The following is a 17,237-nucleotide window of genomic DNA, read 5'->3' on the forward strand; positions in this document are numbered from 1 at the left end:
AATAACCAGGCTATCTCTTCTGACAGTCAGCACTGACCTCTCTGACCTCTGAATACCGGCTTTCACACAGCTCCCACCGTGTAATCCTTTGTTCTCTGCTGGCGACTAATCTCCCTCCTCCCCCCTCCCCTCTCCATAGATTACACAAGGCCCGACCGATGGAAAAGAGTCGAGATATCCTGATAATGAGAAGTGGATGAGAGAGAGGAGGGAGGGGGGGGGACCTGGGGAAAGTCTTTTTGAATGCAGATAATGGCATATTTGCCTAATAAACCCAATTACAAAGTTTCTTAAAATCGCCTGTACTATTGATTTCTGCAAAAAAAAATAAAAAAATAAAAATAAAACAGTGACCCTTTACGTCAGGGTTGGGGAACCTCCGTCCCTACAGCTATTACAAAACCACAATTCCCATCATGCCTGGACAGCCTTTGGCTGTCCAGGCATGATGGGAGTTGTAGTTTTGCAACAGCTGGAGGACCGAAGGTTCCCCATCCCTGGTTTAAGTGATCAGGTTTTTTTTTTTTTAATACCCCTTTAAAGGGGTCCTCTAGTTTACAAAACCCAAAATGTCAGGTTAATAAAGAAGTTGCAGTAGTGTAATGCGGCTGCATTTTTCACTGTAATATATAGATGCAAGTCCCAGCCTGACCTGAAGTGACAGGCGTCAGGCCAGGACATGTGACTATTATTCTAGTGTGAACTCAGCCCTAGGCTCAACAGAAAGCTGCTGCAATGAAGGGCCGGGGCATGTTTGTTTTATTTGCGACAGGTGATTCATTTAATTGGTAACCATGTAACGTTACATTCCTCCTCCTGGAGGCGCTGTGGGACACTTGAACATTTGCACAATGAAGGAGGTGAGTGATGACTTATTGTGAGCTCCTATGTTCATGTCACTGTCCTGCCGTCCAGTCTCCAGTGATGCCGGTCTACATGCTTGGCATTCTGGGGGTTTTATGTGACATTGAGACATATAAATACTTGTGACCAGCACAGCGCTGATAGGCCTGGGTGGTTATCGGCTTTTTCGCTTGTAAACAGTGCCATCTGATACTATACAGTACTTATCCAGTTGTGCTGACCCGTGCCACCTATAAGCTGCTAACAGAGTTGTTTTGGCAGATGGATGGGACCCTGTTTACTTATAGGAACTTGCATCACATTTCAGTAACACAGAGTGACCTTAAGTACGCTTGAAGAAACCCAAACCTCTACCTGTGGGTGGAAAGTGATCTGCTGGGGATTACTCAGCAGCTAAAGCGATTGATCAGGCCTGACCTGTATAGGTAATTGTTGGGTGTGAGTATTAGATGTCTCAATAACGTAACCAACCAGCCATTGTGTTCTGTCACGTTTCTACGTTCATTTATCTCTGTCAGTTGGTGCAAAACCACAACTCCCAGCATGTCAAAGACCTTAGACTGTCTGGGCTTGCTGGGTGTTGTAGTTTTGCAACATTTTAAACATAATTAAAAGTAGTTTTTTGTTTCTGTATTTGCCCATATACATTGCTGAACCATTGACTGGCGGTGTCATGCTTCCTGGTTCCTCCTCAAAGTGTACCTGTCGTTATAAACTTCTAAATCTAAATCAACAGTAAATGTGAAATAAAGCAAGTTTGCAATATACATTCATAATTTTTTGTTATCATGCTGTAAAACAAAGTTGTACTTACCAGAAATCCAGGTCCAGTCTCCTGAAGGCAGATTATCTGACTTGTGCTGGTTGGAAAAAAAAAAAACAGACTAAACGCAGAATTTCCGTCCAGTACAGAGAGTCAGGGCTCAATATCCGTTACCTGACGGCCTTCTCTCTGTGAGCGCTCAGATGACCTGGGAAACACAGGCCTCTCTGTTTTCTGACTGTTTCCGGAAGTGCCGTGTTTTCCATGATACCAAAAAAAATAAAAGTATATTGCAAACGTTTTATGTCACATCTACTGATGATTTAGATTTTGAAAGTTATACTGACAACAACACTTTAAATACACGTGCTTGGCTCACGTTTGTTTCCATTGGTGAGAGAAGAGAAACTGGCCGGCAGAACCTCCAACTCTTTCGCTATCTCAGGGTCTCAGAAGCAAGACCCGCTGCCATCGTTAACCTTTTGATGTGTTTGACGTGTTAGTTTATCACATATGACAGCAACTCTGTAAAGTGAATGTACCATCAGGTACATTCCCTTTATGTATTACCCATGTATAGAATGGCACCGGCCTGGTACCCGTGTATGGCACAGTTTTATTCACGGCTACAGGGCTCTGGGTGAAGTGCTGGAGGCGTCACGCCCCTCTATGACGCGGCTCAATTTTTTCTAATGGAGCCCCATCAAAGAGGGGAGGGGGTTTCCTGGAGGCTGGCCCTCTAGTGCTTCACCCCTGGACGGTAACCGGGAATAAAACTATGGTGTACACGGAACTGGGCTGCGGTACGAAAAAGGACTGCGGCACCGGCTTTTCCACGCCGGCACAGTTTTATACATCAGTAATTCTTAAAGCGGTGTATACTTTAAAACAAATGTATCATCAGGTACCAAATGTACCACTGGACCGGTCCCGTTGGTCCCCAGTGTGTCTTAATCCCCTCCCCACTGAGATGCGCCTCCATTAGAATCAATGGAGCCGCGTCACACTGGGGGCAACAGGCTCGCCCTCAGTACATAGAGCCGGGCCGCTGCATAACAAAAGAAGGGTGCCAAGCGTGGTGGCTGGCATTTATAAAAAAAAAAGAAAAATAAAGGGCTGCTCTGGGATCCCTATGCAGGCGCTAATCTGCTAATGTAAAAAAAAAAGTACCGTATGATACATTCTCTTTAAACCACCGCCATGGAGATGAGAGGGAAACCTTCATTTACCTTTCGGGGACAATGTGGATCCTCTAGATCAGGGATGGGGGAACCTTTGGCATTTCAACTGTTGCAAAATTCCCATCATGCCTGGACAGTCAAAGATATTGCTGTGGCTGCTCAAGTAAGATGGCAATTGTAGCCTAACAGCCGGAGTGCCATAGGTTCACCACCACAGCTCTAGGAGATGGAGACAGGCCTGCAGATTGCAGGTACACAGCCCAGATCCTCCTCCCTACAGAGCACAGGCTAAGCCCCACCACAACTTTGTCTTCTGCCCTGGGGTCTCTTACTAGGCATGGAATTTCCCTAACATCTAAAGGGTTATTCCCATTGCCATTTGTTAGGTGATGGGGATTGCAAAAGAAAGCTAATTTGCTTTCTTTTAAAGGGAACCTGTCACCCCCCGTACCGGGGTGACAGGTTCCCGACCCCCCGTTAGAGACCCCTATACTTACCTCATCCCGCCGGGTCCCGCTTCTGGATTCGGTCGGGTCCCGGAGATCTCAGCCGCTGCAGCCCGGCGCGCGCGCTGAGAGATGAGTCCAACGCTCATAGAGAATGACAGGAGAGTCCAGCGCTCCGTCATTCTCTATGAGCGTTGGACTCATCTGTCAGCGCGCGCGCCGGGCTGCAGCGGCTGAGATCTCCGGGACCCGACCGAATCCAGAAGCGGGACCCGGCGGGATGAGGTAAGTATAGGGGTCTCTAACGGGGGGTCGGGAGCCTGTCACCCCGGCACGGGGGGTGACAGGTTCCCTTTAATGTTTGGCCCCTTTCTCTCACGATTATGTTGACAGCGGTTGCTTAGGGTCCCAACCACCGCTTTCACCTATGAGTCGGGTAGTGACTGGATTCAGGTGGTCGGGAGTGGTAAGTATGACTTTACTTGTTTCTGTCTCTCCATCTGACATGCCACATGTCTCTAGGGGGGCCTGGATTGTCACTTGTCTGTTCAGCTTAACGGGACTGAGTTGAAAGGGGGGGAGATAGGACAACCCCTGTAATGCATGGCAGTTTGCAGGGAAGTGGGACACCTGGTGGCCAAGACTTCAGGGCTAATTTCTAGATGTAAGGAGTCGTTTTCAGTAAATAACGAGGAAGCACATAGGGGTATAGCATGGAGTGAGGTTGTTTGAAACTATAGTGACCATTTAAAGGGGTACTTAGGAGAATGTAAAAAAAAAAAGCCAATAGATTGCTTTAATAAAGTTGTATTACTTTGTATTATAACTTTGATTAAAAAAAAATCGTTTCTGGTGCCAGGCAGCTGTTGGCAGACATGGCCCCTCTGCTGCCACCAAGGTTTGTGGTGGCATTCTTATATACAGTACACAAAATGGTGGTGTCCGGCAGCCTCCACACAGGTAGAAGCAGAGCAAGCGGTGACAGCAGTTCTCCTTACCTCTGCAGAGGCTGCCAGACACCAGGACATGTTGGGTAGCCTTTTCCCCCTGTGTACTGTATATATGAATAGTACTGTGCAGAATCACTAGAACATAGCAAGGGATCGGGAACTGCAGGGCTTAGAGCTGTCTCGGCAGCAGAGCGGCCATGTCACCCCTTATTGCTGCCAGGCACTGAAAATACAGAAATGAGAAAAAAAAAACTTTTTTTTTTTTTTTTTTTTTTATTAAATTAAAGTTATTACAATGTATTACAATTTTTTTTTCTCTCTGGTACCCCTTTAATTCTCAGAATGAATTAGTATTAAGATGGGCAGGAAATGCAATGTGGAAGTTTAAGCAATTTCTAAGATTGGTCAGTCAGATTTCCCCTTTACTTTGGGTTGGACAATACCCCAATTTGGACTGAACATGAGCAGTCTGCTGTCCTTTTGAGCTCTAAAACAGTACAGTGGTGCCTTGGATTATGAGCATATTTCGTTCCGGGACCGCGCTTGTAATTCAAATCCACTCTTAAACCAAAGCAAATTTTCTCATAAGAAATCAATGATATACACCCCAAAATAATGATTTATTATTCTGGATAATATGTCAAACTAATGAAACAAACATTCAGAAACAGCAGAATATGTGATAATATAAGTTACTGTACAGTAATGGAGAGGGTGGGAAACACAATGGCGGACAGAGACTGCAGGGAGCATGAAGGAATGAGCAGGGCAGATGTGGGCACATACATGCAGCACTCTCTGTCTGGGGAGAGAGGGGTTACAGCTATGGAGAGATTACCTCCACAGTCCTGTCCCCTGATGTAAGCCCCAGCCTGAAGTGGATCTGCTATGATTTGGAAGGTGACGGAGACTTCCTGAGTACAGTGCTGTAGACCCAGCTATGCAGACCATGCCCTTCCCCCACTCCACCTCCCACCCAGTACAGGGAGCTCTTAAACCAAAGCAATGCTCTTACATCAAGTCACAATTTTGAAAAACTGTGAGCTCTTAAACCAAGTTACTCTTAACCAAGGTACTACTGTATATGCGAGGCTAATGTCTGAACGTGGTCAGTAGTTGACTACTTTAAAGTGTTTGCAGCAGTATATGTCGGCATCCCTTTGTGTCAGGATGCTGATGTGTACCCTGAACATAAGGGGCAATAATGATGTAATGCCCCCCTTACCCACTCCTCCCTTATACACATATTCAAGGGTTTTCAGGAGGCGCTCGGAGTAGAATCCTCCTGTATACAGCGGCGGAAACATTACATCTGGAAGTAGAATGGGGCAAGATGTGGAGTCCAAATGCCTATTATGTATATGTAATGGATAAACCGTGGGATGAGATGGTTAGGATGTCAGCCATATCAGTGCCTCTCCTGAGCTGTAGTGTAATACCACACACAAGCTGAGGACAGAGGTGGCGCTGTTTTTGCAACAAAGTAACTGTGCATTTTCTAATCCTGGATAACCCATTTTTCAAGGCTTGTCTCGACATAGGCATAAGCTTTAATGTTATAAATCGTAGTCCCTGGCTCAGGACCCAGAGTGTCACAAAATAGCCTCCTATTACTTATTGGCTTGCTGCTTCCCCGCTAGGTGGCCAAGAAGTCATTTTTTAGGATCGTACCGGTGCTTGACCAGTACATCCACAACGTATATTTTATGTTTATGGAGCTGGTCTGACGGGCTCTTACAGGCCATGATAGTCAGCTTATTCCTGAGTCATGTTATGTGACATGAAGCCTAATAACCACATTCAGGCTTTAACCCTTGTGTCACCAGTGCAGAGAGGCTACATGACAGTATAGTGCTACATCATTGTACATAGTAGCCGTATATATGCTTGTGTGGTCAGTGCAGAGAGGCTACATGACAGTATAATGTTCCATCATTGTAAATAGGAGCTGTATATATGCTTGTGTGGTCAGTGCAGAGAGGCTACATGACAGTATAGTGCTCCATCATTGTAAATAGGAGCTGTATATATGCTTGTGTGGTCAGTGCAGAGAGGCTACATGACAGTATAGTGCTCCATCATTGTACATAGGAGCTGTATATATGCTTGTGTGGTCAGTGCACAGAGGCTACATGACAGTATAGTGCTCCATCGTTGTACATAGCTGTATATATGCTTGTGTGGTCAGTGCAGAGAGGCTACATGACAGTATAGTGCTCCATCATTGTACATAGCTGTATATATGCTTGTGTGGTCAGTTCAGAGAGGCTACATGACAGTATAGTGCTCCATCATTGTACATAGCTGTATATATGCTTGTGTGGTCAGTGCAGAGAGGCTACATGACAGTATAGTGCTCCATCATTGTACATAGGAGCTGTATATATGCTTGTGTGGTCAGTGCACAGAGGCTACATGACAGTATAGTGCTCCATCGTTGTACATAGCTGTATATATGCTTGTGTGGTCAGTGCAGAGAGGCTACATGACAGTATAGTGCTCCATCATTGTAAATAGGAGCTGTATATATGCTTGTGTGGTCAGTGCAGAGAGGCTACATGACAGTATAGTGCTCCATGATTGTACATAGCTGTATATATGCTTGTGTGGTCAGTGCACAGAGGCTACATGACAGTATAGTGCTCCATCGTTGTACATAGCTGTATATATGCTTGTGTGGTCAGTGCAGAGAGGCTACATGACAGTATAGTGCTCCATCATTGTACATAGCTGTATATATGCTTGTGTGGTCAGTGCAGAGAGGCTACATGACAGTATAGTGCTCCATCATTGTACATAGCTGTATATATGCTTGTGTGGTCAGTGCAGAGAGGCTACATGACAGTATAGTGCTCCATCATTGTACATAGCTGTATATATGCTTGTGTGGTCAGTGCAGAGAGGCTACATGACAGTATAGTGCTCCATCATTGTACATAGCTGTATATATGCTTGTGTGGTCAGTGCAGAGAGGCTACATGACAGTATAGTGCTCCATCACTGTACATAGCTGTATATATGCTTGTGTGGTCAGTGCAGAGAGGCTACATGACAGTATAGTGCTCCATCATTGTACATAGCTGTATATATGCTTGTGTGGTCAGTGCAGAGAGGCTACATGACAGTATAGTGCTCCATCATTGTACATAGCTGTATATATGCTTGTGTGGTCAGTGCACAGAGGCTACATGACAGTATAGTGCTCCATCATTGTACATAGCTGTATATATGCTTGTGTGGTCAGTGCAGAGAGGCTACATGACAGTATAGTGCTCCATCATTGTACATAGCTGTATATATGCTTGTGTGGTCAGTGCAGAGAGGCTACATGACAGTATAGTGCTCCATCACTGTACATAGCTGTATATATGCTTGTGTGGTCAGTGCAGAGAGGCTACATGACAGTATAGTGCTCCATCATTGTAAATAGGAGCTGTATATATGCTTGTCACCAGTGCAGAGAGGCTACAGGGCTGTGTAGTTTTCCATCATTGTACATTGTGGTGTCTAGTCTATTGTTGGAGTCTGCAGGAATCCCCTGGGAGAATTGTAGTTCTTCCCTATGGCTGGGTATTTTTGGGATATTCCTTAGGCAAATGAGACCGGGTTAAAGGAGACTTTCTTAGTGAAATCCAGTGCTGTGAAGGTGGAGCCGCCAGGTAAATCCTCTGCACAAGCCTTAAGACCTTGGTGTTTATAAGCGGTGCTCCTGAATAGTTATACAGACCTAATGCTGGATACTCATCATGTGACAAGGCCTATAATAAGGGGCACGGCCAGCTTATGAGATACCTGACCGGTCTAAGGGACTGAAGGTGTTACTGTGTGTACATGGGTGTGTGGTGTCTGCCATAAAGTGATCCAGGACACTTCCTGCCCAATAAAATACTGAGAAACTATTTAATAAGCTGTGGGTTGTCACTCACCATGCACAGCCTGTATGGGTCCTATGGCTCAGTATTATGAGCATATACAGGGCCTCTAACTCCATGAGTGGAAGATCCTTCTCCCCTGGATTTCCTTTAGTTGCTGTATGAACGGGTCTGCTGAACATTGTTCCCCATACTACCTGATGATTTCATGTTATGGAAATTCTTTGCACATGATCAATATGGTGTATGCCCACCGCTATACTACATCTGATTTGAATCATAAAATTCACACATAGGGCCTAAAACTGTGGCTTGGTCCTCTGTTGTGATCCTAGAAACAATCTGTTATATAGGGTCATAGTAAAGGACTATGCAGCTGCTCACAGGGGTTTTCCCAAGGATAAAAGGGCATCCACATGGTCTCGGGCATGGTCCCTAATTACAGACCATGTGCGATGAAATTCCTACTAATGCCGGGAGTTCCGTCATTCCTTTCTGTGTACAGACCATAAAAGTTTGCAACAGATTTTTTTACACAGGAAAAAAAAACAACTTTAAATTGTCACTGTCGTGTCTCCTTTTTTTTTCTTGCAGAAATCAATAGTACAGGCGATTTTTAAGAAACTCTGTAATTGGGTTTATTATCTGCATTCAAAAAGCCTTTCCTTTCCTTTCCCCAGGCCCCCCCCCCCCTCTAATCCACTGCTCATTATCAGGAAATCTCGGCTTTTACATCAGTCTGGCCCTGTGTACGGGCCCCGATTATCATTCAGATTATCGTTAAGTCGTTGGAATCTAAGCGATAATCGTTTGGTTGATTTAGCAGTTAACGATTAACAACCGAACGAGAAATCGTTGATCGTTTAACAAGACCTGGACCTATTTTTATTGTTGCTCGTTCGCAAATTGTTTGCATTGAATAAGACTGCATTCGGTCGTTGGCAGTAGTGACGAACACAATAGCAACGACAAGACGACCGCAAGAACGATCATAAGTAACGATTATCGTTCCATGTAAATGGGTGAAAGATTTCAGGTCTTTCGCAATAGCGGTCGTTTGGATCGTTTATTGTTAACGATTATGCGAACGATAATCGTCCCGTGAAATAGGGCCCTAACCTAGGGCTGGGCGATTAATCTAATTAATTCGATTAATTCGGCAAGAAGGTTAGAATCGATTTGATTTTTTGTGAAAATCGTAAATTAGATTTTTACAAAAAAATCATTGCGGTCCGAGCAGTGAAGTGCAGCGCAGCATGGAGTGTCGGGCGGAAGGTGCAGGTCAAGCGGACGGCACGGCGCGCAGTGTCGGGCGGGAGGTAAGGTGCTGGTCGGGGAAGTGCGGCGAGGTGTCGGTCGGGCGGAAGGGGAGGGGAGGTGCCGGGTGGGGGAAGTGCGGAGCGCCGTTGAGTGTCGGGCAGGAGGCGCAGAGTGTCGAGCAGTCAGCTTACAGAGCACTGCAGGATGTGTGAGCTGGGGGCTGACAGTCTGCAGGGGGAGACCCTCGTAGGCTGGCCCGGTACAGCGCCCTCAGAGGTATATACATATATCAGCCACTGACTGCGTAATACATGCTGGGGGTAGTAGTACATGACTTACTGTGCCTGTGATGGATCAAATGTCACATTTGTGAGGATACATTGTGTGTCATGGGAACTCTCATCCTATGGGGCACTAATCTCCAACCTTTGGCTCTGCAGCTGTTGCAAAACTACAACTCCCAGTGTGCCAGGGCATGCTGGGAGTTGTAGTTTTGCCACAGCTGGAGAGTTAGGCAGTCAGGGCATGCAGAACTCTGGCGTTTTCAGAAATTGGGATAAATTATAGTAAATCCACCATGTTACCATACATGAGCCCTGCTCACTTTTGGAGGGATGCAAATGGTCTCTAGTTTTTTAAACAAAATGAGGTTTGTGCAAAAGTGCAACTATTATACATCACATGCCCTGAAAATGCTCAACTACTATACCCCCACCCCCAGTCCCCCCAGCTGCCCCAGTCACCCTCTGTCACCCCTCATCTATACCTGTACTACTACTACTACTACTACACCCCACATCTATACCTGTATTACTACACCCCTCATCTCTACCTGTACTACTACTACACCCCTCATCTATTCCTGTACTACTACTAGTACTATTTCATAGCCGCTGAGTCGGCTTCACCCAGTTTAGTGCTCACTCATCGCTTATTGTTACATACTGTGTTGTATAGCCTATACATTTCTTGTCGGACCACGCTTCTGGTCTAGTGTTGCAATGGCAGTGCATTTACATTGTTCTTACTATTGTTTTCTCATCCCCTTTTGTTCACACTCTGTGTCATGTAATATTATAACTTCAATAAAGCTCTTTGGAATTGAAAATAGTATCTTACACTGCAAGGAGAAAAATGTTCTGTTTATTTAGCAAAAAGAAAAAAAAATTGAGATTTAAATCGAGAATCGTCCAAAATGTTTAAAAAAAAAAATCGAGATTTTATTTTTTGTCCATATCGCCCTACCCTAACCTGGGGAGGGGGGAGGAGGAAGATTAGTTGCCAGCAGAGAACAAAGGATTACACAGCGGGACCTGTGTGAAAGCCGGTATTTAGAAGTCCAAGAGGACAGTGCTGACTTCAGAGGAGATAGCTGGTGATGTAGCTGTAAATTAACTCTTTGTTGGCCTGTTTTGGTGCCTCATCTCCCTCTACCCCTCCCCTCTCCATAAGAGAACAGGGGGAGAGCTTCAAACTGCTTTTTCATGATAAAAATGCATTTTTTGGCAATAAACCCAATTACAAAGTTTCTTAAAATTGTCTATTATTGATTTCTGCAAAAAAAAAAAAAAAAAAAAAAATAAAATATATATATATATATATATATATATATATATATATATATATATATATATATATATATATATATATATATATATACGACAGTGACACTTGAACCAGGTGCTGGCTACTCTGTCTGAGTTTATAGGCTCCTTTAATAACAATGGCGGGCAGTTTCTCATTTCTGTCCATACTTACAGATCAGCCTGTTCGGAGGATGCTGAGGCGTTCTGGATGGAGGTGCCGCCTGTTGCTGCCCTCCATGTAGATGTGACTGCAGTGTTCTGTAATCGTATTACTAGACAGGAAGTCAGCCATGTATCTTCTGTAATATAATTTGATGCCGAGGGTGCTGGGGTCAGGAGCGTGTACATTTATTACTCTAACTTCATTCTAACGCTGCATACGACATAACCAGCTGTGATTGTTTGTACTGAGCAGTAAGAGCGAGGCCTCTGACCGCCATGCTGATGCTGGAGACAGGCAGCGGTCACATTCTTGCATTTGTCAGATTCCTGCTGATCACAAGTGTTGTTCTATGAACGTCCTGTAAGGGGAGAAATAGCATGGTCTGTGTCACTGAGGAACCGGTTTGGGGGTTGTAGCCGCAGGTTGCGGACCACTGAGGATATGCTTCCTGTACGTGATTCCACTCGCTTGGTGCCAAAGTAATTGTTTGTACAGGTGCGCGCCGCAAGATGAGTAAGTGTGCGAGGAAGAGTGCCACCGCGTCTTATTCTGTGTGTAATGTGTTAGTAAAGGAATGTGATCCTAAGACTGCAATGATGCCAGATGAAGGCTAATAATAAAGTAGCACTCATAAACCAAGAGATCTCTAGAGTCTTCACAATGCGATTACAAGGCTGTTATACAAGATGTATACAAGAGCGAATGGAGAAACATCCAACATGGCTACAATGCCTGACTGAAATGATGGAAATGCTGTTATAAAGTAGCCGAGTCGTTGACTCCTTCACTTTCTGATCTGGCCTCAGTAATTAGCTTTGCATAAAATATATCTTTTTGGAAAATCCCAGTATATGACATATGTGGCTAAAATAAAAATAGACTGTTACTCACCTTTCTCATCCCCATTCTAATTCCAAAAGGTCAGAAAACCACCTGAAAGTTATTGCTTACTTTTTTTTTTTTTTTAAACTTTTGCAACACCCACTACATGTAAAAAATACTAAATGGCATATTCATGGCCGTTTGGATTTCCCCAAAATAGTCACAGTGCCCCTATGTGACATCAGGTTGCAAAGAAATCGGCCACATTCATTCAAATCTTCTGATGGATAAATGATGATCCTGGCAATAATAGAGGTTATTAGTTCATCTAACCTGACCTGCGGCTGACCGAAGTTTGAGCCAAGCGTATAGTTGGTCCTAACTATGATGTTGCTTTAGTGGCTATTCATAGTTCTACAATGTGTGGGGTTGTAGTAACCATTTTCTCTCTCTTTCTAGTTGGCATTCTGAGTCCATCCTCCAGCGAGTTCCTGGTTCCTTGAATTTTCCGGACGACACTTGCGGTCTTGCAACAGACTCTTTCAAATGCAGTTTTTTGTTCCTCTTACGTGCCCTGCGGGTTCCAGCTAGAGTAAGTTGCGGGGTGAATTATGTTTTCTGAATGTGGGATATTGGGTTTGAGACTGCAGCATGGGGCACAGCCGCTTACACACGGACGTTGCAGTGTTCGGTTCTGCAGTTGATCCTTTAAAGATGGGGCAACTTTTCATTTTTGCACTTTTTGTTTTGTATTCCTCGGGTTTAAAAGACCATAGCGCTTTCATTTTTTTCTCCTACAGGTCCATATGAGCCCCTTTTTTTGCGACACTTATTGTACTTTGCAGTGGCGCTCTTTTTCCATAGAATATGCTGATAGCAGGCGGGGGCCGCCAGGTATAGAGAGAGGTCACGTCATGAGCCCTTTCTATACCTCTGTAACGGCATGTGGATTCTACTCTGAAGTACTGCCACCCTAGGCACAGCACCACAAGTGCATAATGCCAAATACAGGTCTGGTCCCATCTAACTATAAAGACATCCCGTTAGGTCATCTGTGGAAAATCCCATACAATTACGTTGCTGTCCATGGTTCTGATTGAAATTGGCAATATTGCCACATGCACACAGTGATTTGGAGCTCTGTTCCAAGCTGGAACACCTCAGTGTATCGGAGTGAAGGGTATGTCTGTGAGAGATGGGAGCCTGGCCCTTTCGTTCAAGCAGCATGAAACTGATGACAGATTTCCTTCTAAAAACAAAAGGCGGTGTGCAGCTTTTTTGATTCTTGAAGTGCAGCTGATATTGGGGCCGCAAATAATTTCTTTTATTTATTAATAATGCTACTATAGTTTTAGCTACTATATTATTTGATTTTGAAATTTGTCTCATTTTTTAGGTTATAGAATTATTTAAATCTGAAGATGAAGGTGGACAGGACGAAGCTGAAGAAGACACCAACAGAGGCAGTGAGTGTTGCTGTACCCTGTTTACTAACACTGCAGTCACATCCGCTATAATAAAGTACTTAGAAAAGCCTTGTGCAAACCCATTTTAATAGCATGTATAACGTGCATGTTATTGTGCTTCAGTCTGTGCAGTGTCACACCCTGTAGAACACTGGTTGGGAACCTTGGCTCTCCAGCTGTTGCAAAACTATAACTCCCATCATGATGGGAGTTGTAATTCTGAAACAGCTGGAGAGCCAAGGTTCCCTACCCTTGCTGTAGAACACGCTGAACATCAGTTTGGCTCTTGGTTCGGTAGCTTAGGCCTCCATGGGGTGCCATTCAATAAATGTAATCACTTGTTGTGCAAAAGCTTTTGTGATGCCGTTCTGTACTGCTCACATGTGGATATGACTGTAATATGACTTTGTATGATCCCTTAAACTGAGTAATTCTTGCTGTGTTCATTATCCTTGATGGTATCCTTTAATGCTTGGCGCCATCTTTCTTTCTTGCAGCCTGCTGACTGCAGGTCTCTGATTGACAAGCTGAAACTATGTACTGATGAGCAACTTCTTCTGGAGCTGCAGCAGATCAAAACATGGAACATCGGAAAGGTGTGTACTGCAGATTTTATTACTTTTGATTTTTACTTCTGTATAGTTATAATACTTTTAACTTCATGAAAATGGTATAACATAAAAATGTCTGTTCCATAGTGTGAGCTATATCACTGGGTGGACCTGTTGGATCGCTTCGATGGCATCCTGGCCGATGCTGGGCAGACGGTGGAGAATATGTCTTGGATGCTTGTGTGCGATAGACCTGAGAAGGAACAACTCAAAGCACTTCTTCTGGCAGTGCTCAACTTCACTGCCTTGCTTATTGAATACAGCTTCTCACGGCATCTATACAGCTCCATCGAGGTAATGAGTGTAGAAGAAAAGCGTGATGGTGTTGGGTACATTGTAAAACTAGTGTCTGAGAAGTGTATATCAGATGTAGCTAAAATTACTAAAGGTAATCGGCTAGGGATGTATTAAAGGGGGATTCTGGAGAGATGAGATTTATAACAATTACAATGTAAATGAGAAGTTACATTACTTTGTAATTGTATGTTATTGCTAGTTTGGCGGTGGTCTGCCATGCTGGTAATTAACCCATAGAAGACGTGGAGGGACGGCCCATAGGCTGTACCTCTCACTATACTCCTAGCTGGAAGGCAGGCCCCTTGTGTTACATTCAAAGAAGACTGGTCTGAAGCGCGTGTCACAAAGACTACTGGGAAATGTAGTCTGACAGCAGTGCATGTGAAGAGGAACTGCCATCAGTATCACAGAAAAAACCATCAGTATGAGATGCAGAAACCCCCCCCCCCCCCCCCCCCCCCCCCACCCCAGCACTTGGAAACACACACGTTGAGAACAGATGCGTCCTTAGTAGAGATGATTGAACAGGGTCGATGTTCAGGTACGAACCTGAACCATCTGCATTTGGCTCCCGCTGCCTTCCCGTTCCGTAGGGAAGGTGGAGACAGCCCGAGTGCCCCCTGAAAAACAGGGATACAGCCTGTTACCTAGGCTTTATCCCTGTTTTCCAGGTGGTACTCAGGCTGTCTTCACCTTCCGCTGCCTTCCCGTTCCATGGGGCAGTCAAATGGCGATGGTTGGCCCTGTTCAATCATCTCTAGTCCTTACCTGTCTAATGAGACTTTTGATCACAGAATTCAGGCAGAGAATTGAAAGATGGTGGCATACATCCACAGCTTTCATTATTCACTTGCATATGTGCACCCCTGTGTTGTCTCAATTTTTAGTGAGTGTCTGTCCTACTTTTTGATCACTTGTGTATTTTTTCAATATTTAGTGTTTTGTAATCTTTAACAGGCCCCGCTACATAGAGCAGTAAGTAACATGTCTCTTTCATGTTTTTAGCACCTGACAACTCTGCTTGCCTCTTCGGACATGCAAGTTGTGCTGGCCGTGCTAAACCTTCTCTACGTCTTCAGCAAGCGGTCCAATTACATCACACGGCTTGCCTCTGACAAAAGAACACCTCTATTGTCGCGACTACAGCATCTTGCAGAGGTGAACTTTGACATTACGAAGTATATATTTTTATATACTGTAGTTATACAATCACTTGCCAACTAGCTGTTTGTTTTGCAGAGTTGGGGAGGGAAGGAGAATGGCTTTGGTCTTGCTGAGTGTTGCAAAGACATGCAGATGTCGGTAAGTTTGATGTCATACTTACGCCATACTTTTCTTTAAAAATCTTCTTTGCATGTTGTGTAAAATAGAATTGTTTGAAATTTCCGCAGAGTTGTCAGAAGGTGAACATAGAAAAATATATTGGCAGCTAATTTAGCGACTAAGCTACCAGGCTTCTTGAATTGACCAAGTTCTGACTATTTTCCTTTTTAAAAACTATTTTTTTCCTTTTATAGAAATACCCACCAAGCGCCACAACTCTTCATTTTGAATTTTATGCAGAACCTGGATCTGAAGTAAAGATAGAAAAAAGGGTGGGTTGACATGAATTGTATTGGTTGCAGTTAATGATCAAGTTGAGGCTGGGTTCACACTACTGAAATACAGATGCACTTCTGCCTCCGTGTTACAGCTGCTGGTCTGATCTCAGACATGTGGTCAGGCTGGGACTTGCAGCCATAATGCAACACAAAAATACAACCATATGACTCTAGGGTGAACCCTACCGAACAACAGATTACAACTGAAGGTTTGTTGGGAGTGTTTCTACATTAAATGTTTTTTTGTTCTTCCAGGCGTCAAGTAATACACTACATTACATTCACATAGAAGAGCTAGACAAGGTAATGTATTATGGTAATATATGGCGATGGTAGTCTGAACCACGTGTAAGAATTTGGTTTTAGTTACTATTTCTTGCTCTGTTTTCCAGATTTCTGAAAGTCCCTCTGAGATTATGGAGTCTCTAACTAAATTGCACAGTATTCCTAAGGATAAGCAGGTGCGTTTGGTGGCTGTATGGAAGCATTGTCTGATGGGGACCTGTGTGCTCTCACTTAAAGGAGAAGTCCAACGAAAATTTCTACTAAAGTATTGTATTGCCCTCTTTTTTTCCCTGCACTTACTACTGCATCAAGGCTTCACTTCCTGGATAACATGGTGATGTCACTTCCTGGATAACATGGTGATGTCACGACCCGACGCCCAGAGCTGTGTGGGCTGTGGCTGCTGGAGAGGATGATGGCAGAGGGGACACTGAGGGACACAGGGCACTGGAGGGACACTGAGCATCCCTCTGCCACCATCCTCTCCAGCAACCACAGCCTGCACAGCTCTGGGAGTCGGGTCGTGACATCACCATGTTATCCAGGAAGTGAAGCCTTGATGCAGTAGTAAGTGCAGGGAAAAAAGCTCCTTATAAGCATTTCCCGTAATAAGTGTATATTGAGCATTTGTATAACTTTTGGGGGGCAATACAATACTTTAATAAATTTTTTTGCTGAACTTCTCCTTTAAACACCCTAAAGGAGACCTGTTTTTTAGTTTTTTTTAATTGGACAATTTTTATTAAAAATTTCTCATTGTAAACAGCAAAAATAAAAACAATTTGTCTGCCAGTTACATCGCTGGCAGTGCGGAACATATAACAGAAATTGGTAACATTTAAAGTATAAACCTCACACATTATTGCTATCTACACATCCCAGAATATTGCAGTATATATATTGTCAACTGTGAATACATCTATTCGGTATAATGCGCTCCTTAACTTTCCTAACACTACTATATTGTCCCAGTGCCATTTCCTCCGTACTCCCCTTCTTAGTCACTCAGACATCCATATGTCACCATGATTCATTGTTAGAGAATTCAACCAGACTTGCACAGGATTCCG

At 44.0% G+C, this 17,237-nt stretch overlaps 1 protein-coding gene across 11 annotated transcripts in view; it reads left to right on the forward strand.

The window, feature by feature from the left end:
- The window catches only part of HUWE1 (HECT, UBA and WWE domain containing E3 ubiquitin protein ligase 1), a 70,440-nt gene that overhangs the window by 3,489 nt on the left and 49,714 nt on the right, over positions 1 to 17,237 (forward strand). For all 11 annotated transcript variants that reach the window (XM_069986438.1, XM_069986436.1, XM_069986439.1 and 8 more), the window contains exons 2-10: positions 12,367 to 12,499; positions 13,304 to 13,373; positions 13,871 to 13,969; positions 14,072 to 14,278; positions 15,287 to 15,439; positions 15,521 to 15,583; positions 15,799 to 15,876; positions 16,138 to 16,185; positions 16,275 to 16,343. In XM_069986438.1, coding sequence (XP_069842539.1) covers positions 13,329 to 13,373; positions 13,871 to 13,969; positions 14,072 to 14,278; positions 15,287 to 15,439; positions 15,521 to 15,583; positions 15,799 to 15,876; positions 16,138 to 16,185; positions 16,275 to 16,343 — 762 coding nt within the window. In that variant the 5' untranslated portion in view covers positions 12,367 to 12,499; positions 13,304 to 13,328. The remainder of the gene's footprint in view (positions 1 to 12,366; positions 12,500 to 13,303; positions 13,374 to 13,870; positions 13,970 to 14,071; positions 14,279 to 15,286; positions 15,440 to 15,520; positions 15,584 to 15,798; positions 15,877 to 16,137; positions 16,186 to 16,274; positions 16,344 to 17,237) is intronic.

Source organism: Dendropsophus ebraccatus, chromosome 10, assembly GCF_027789765.1.
Source record: "Dendropsophus ebraccatus isolate aDenEbr1 chromosome 10, aDenEbr1.pat, whole genome shotgun sequence".
NCBI lineage: Eukaryota > Metazoa > Chordata > Amphibia > Anura > Hylidae > Dendropsophus > Dendropsophus ebraccatus.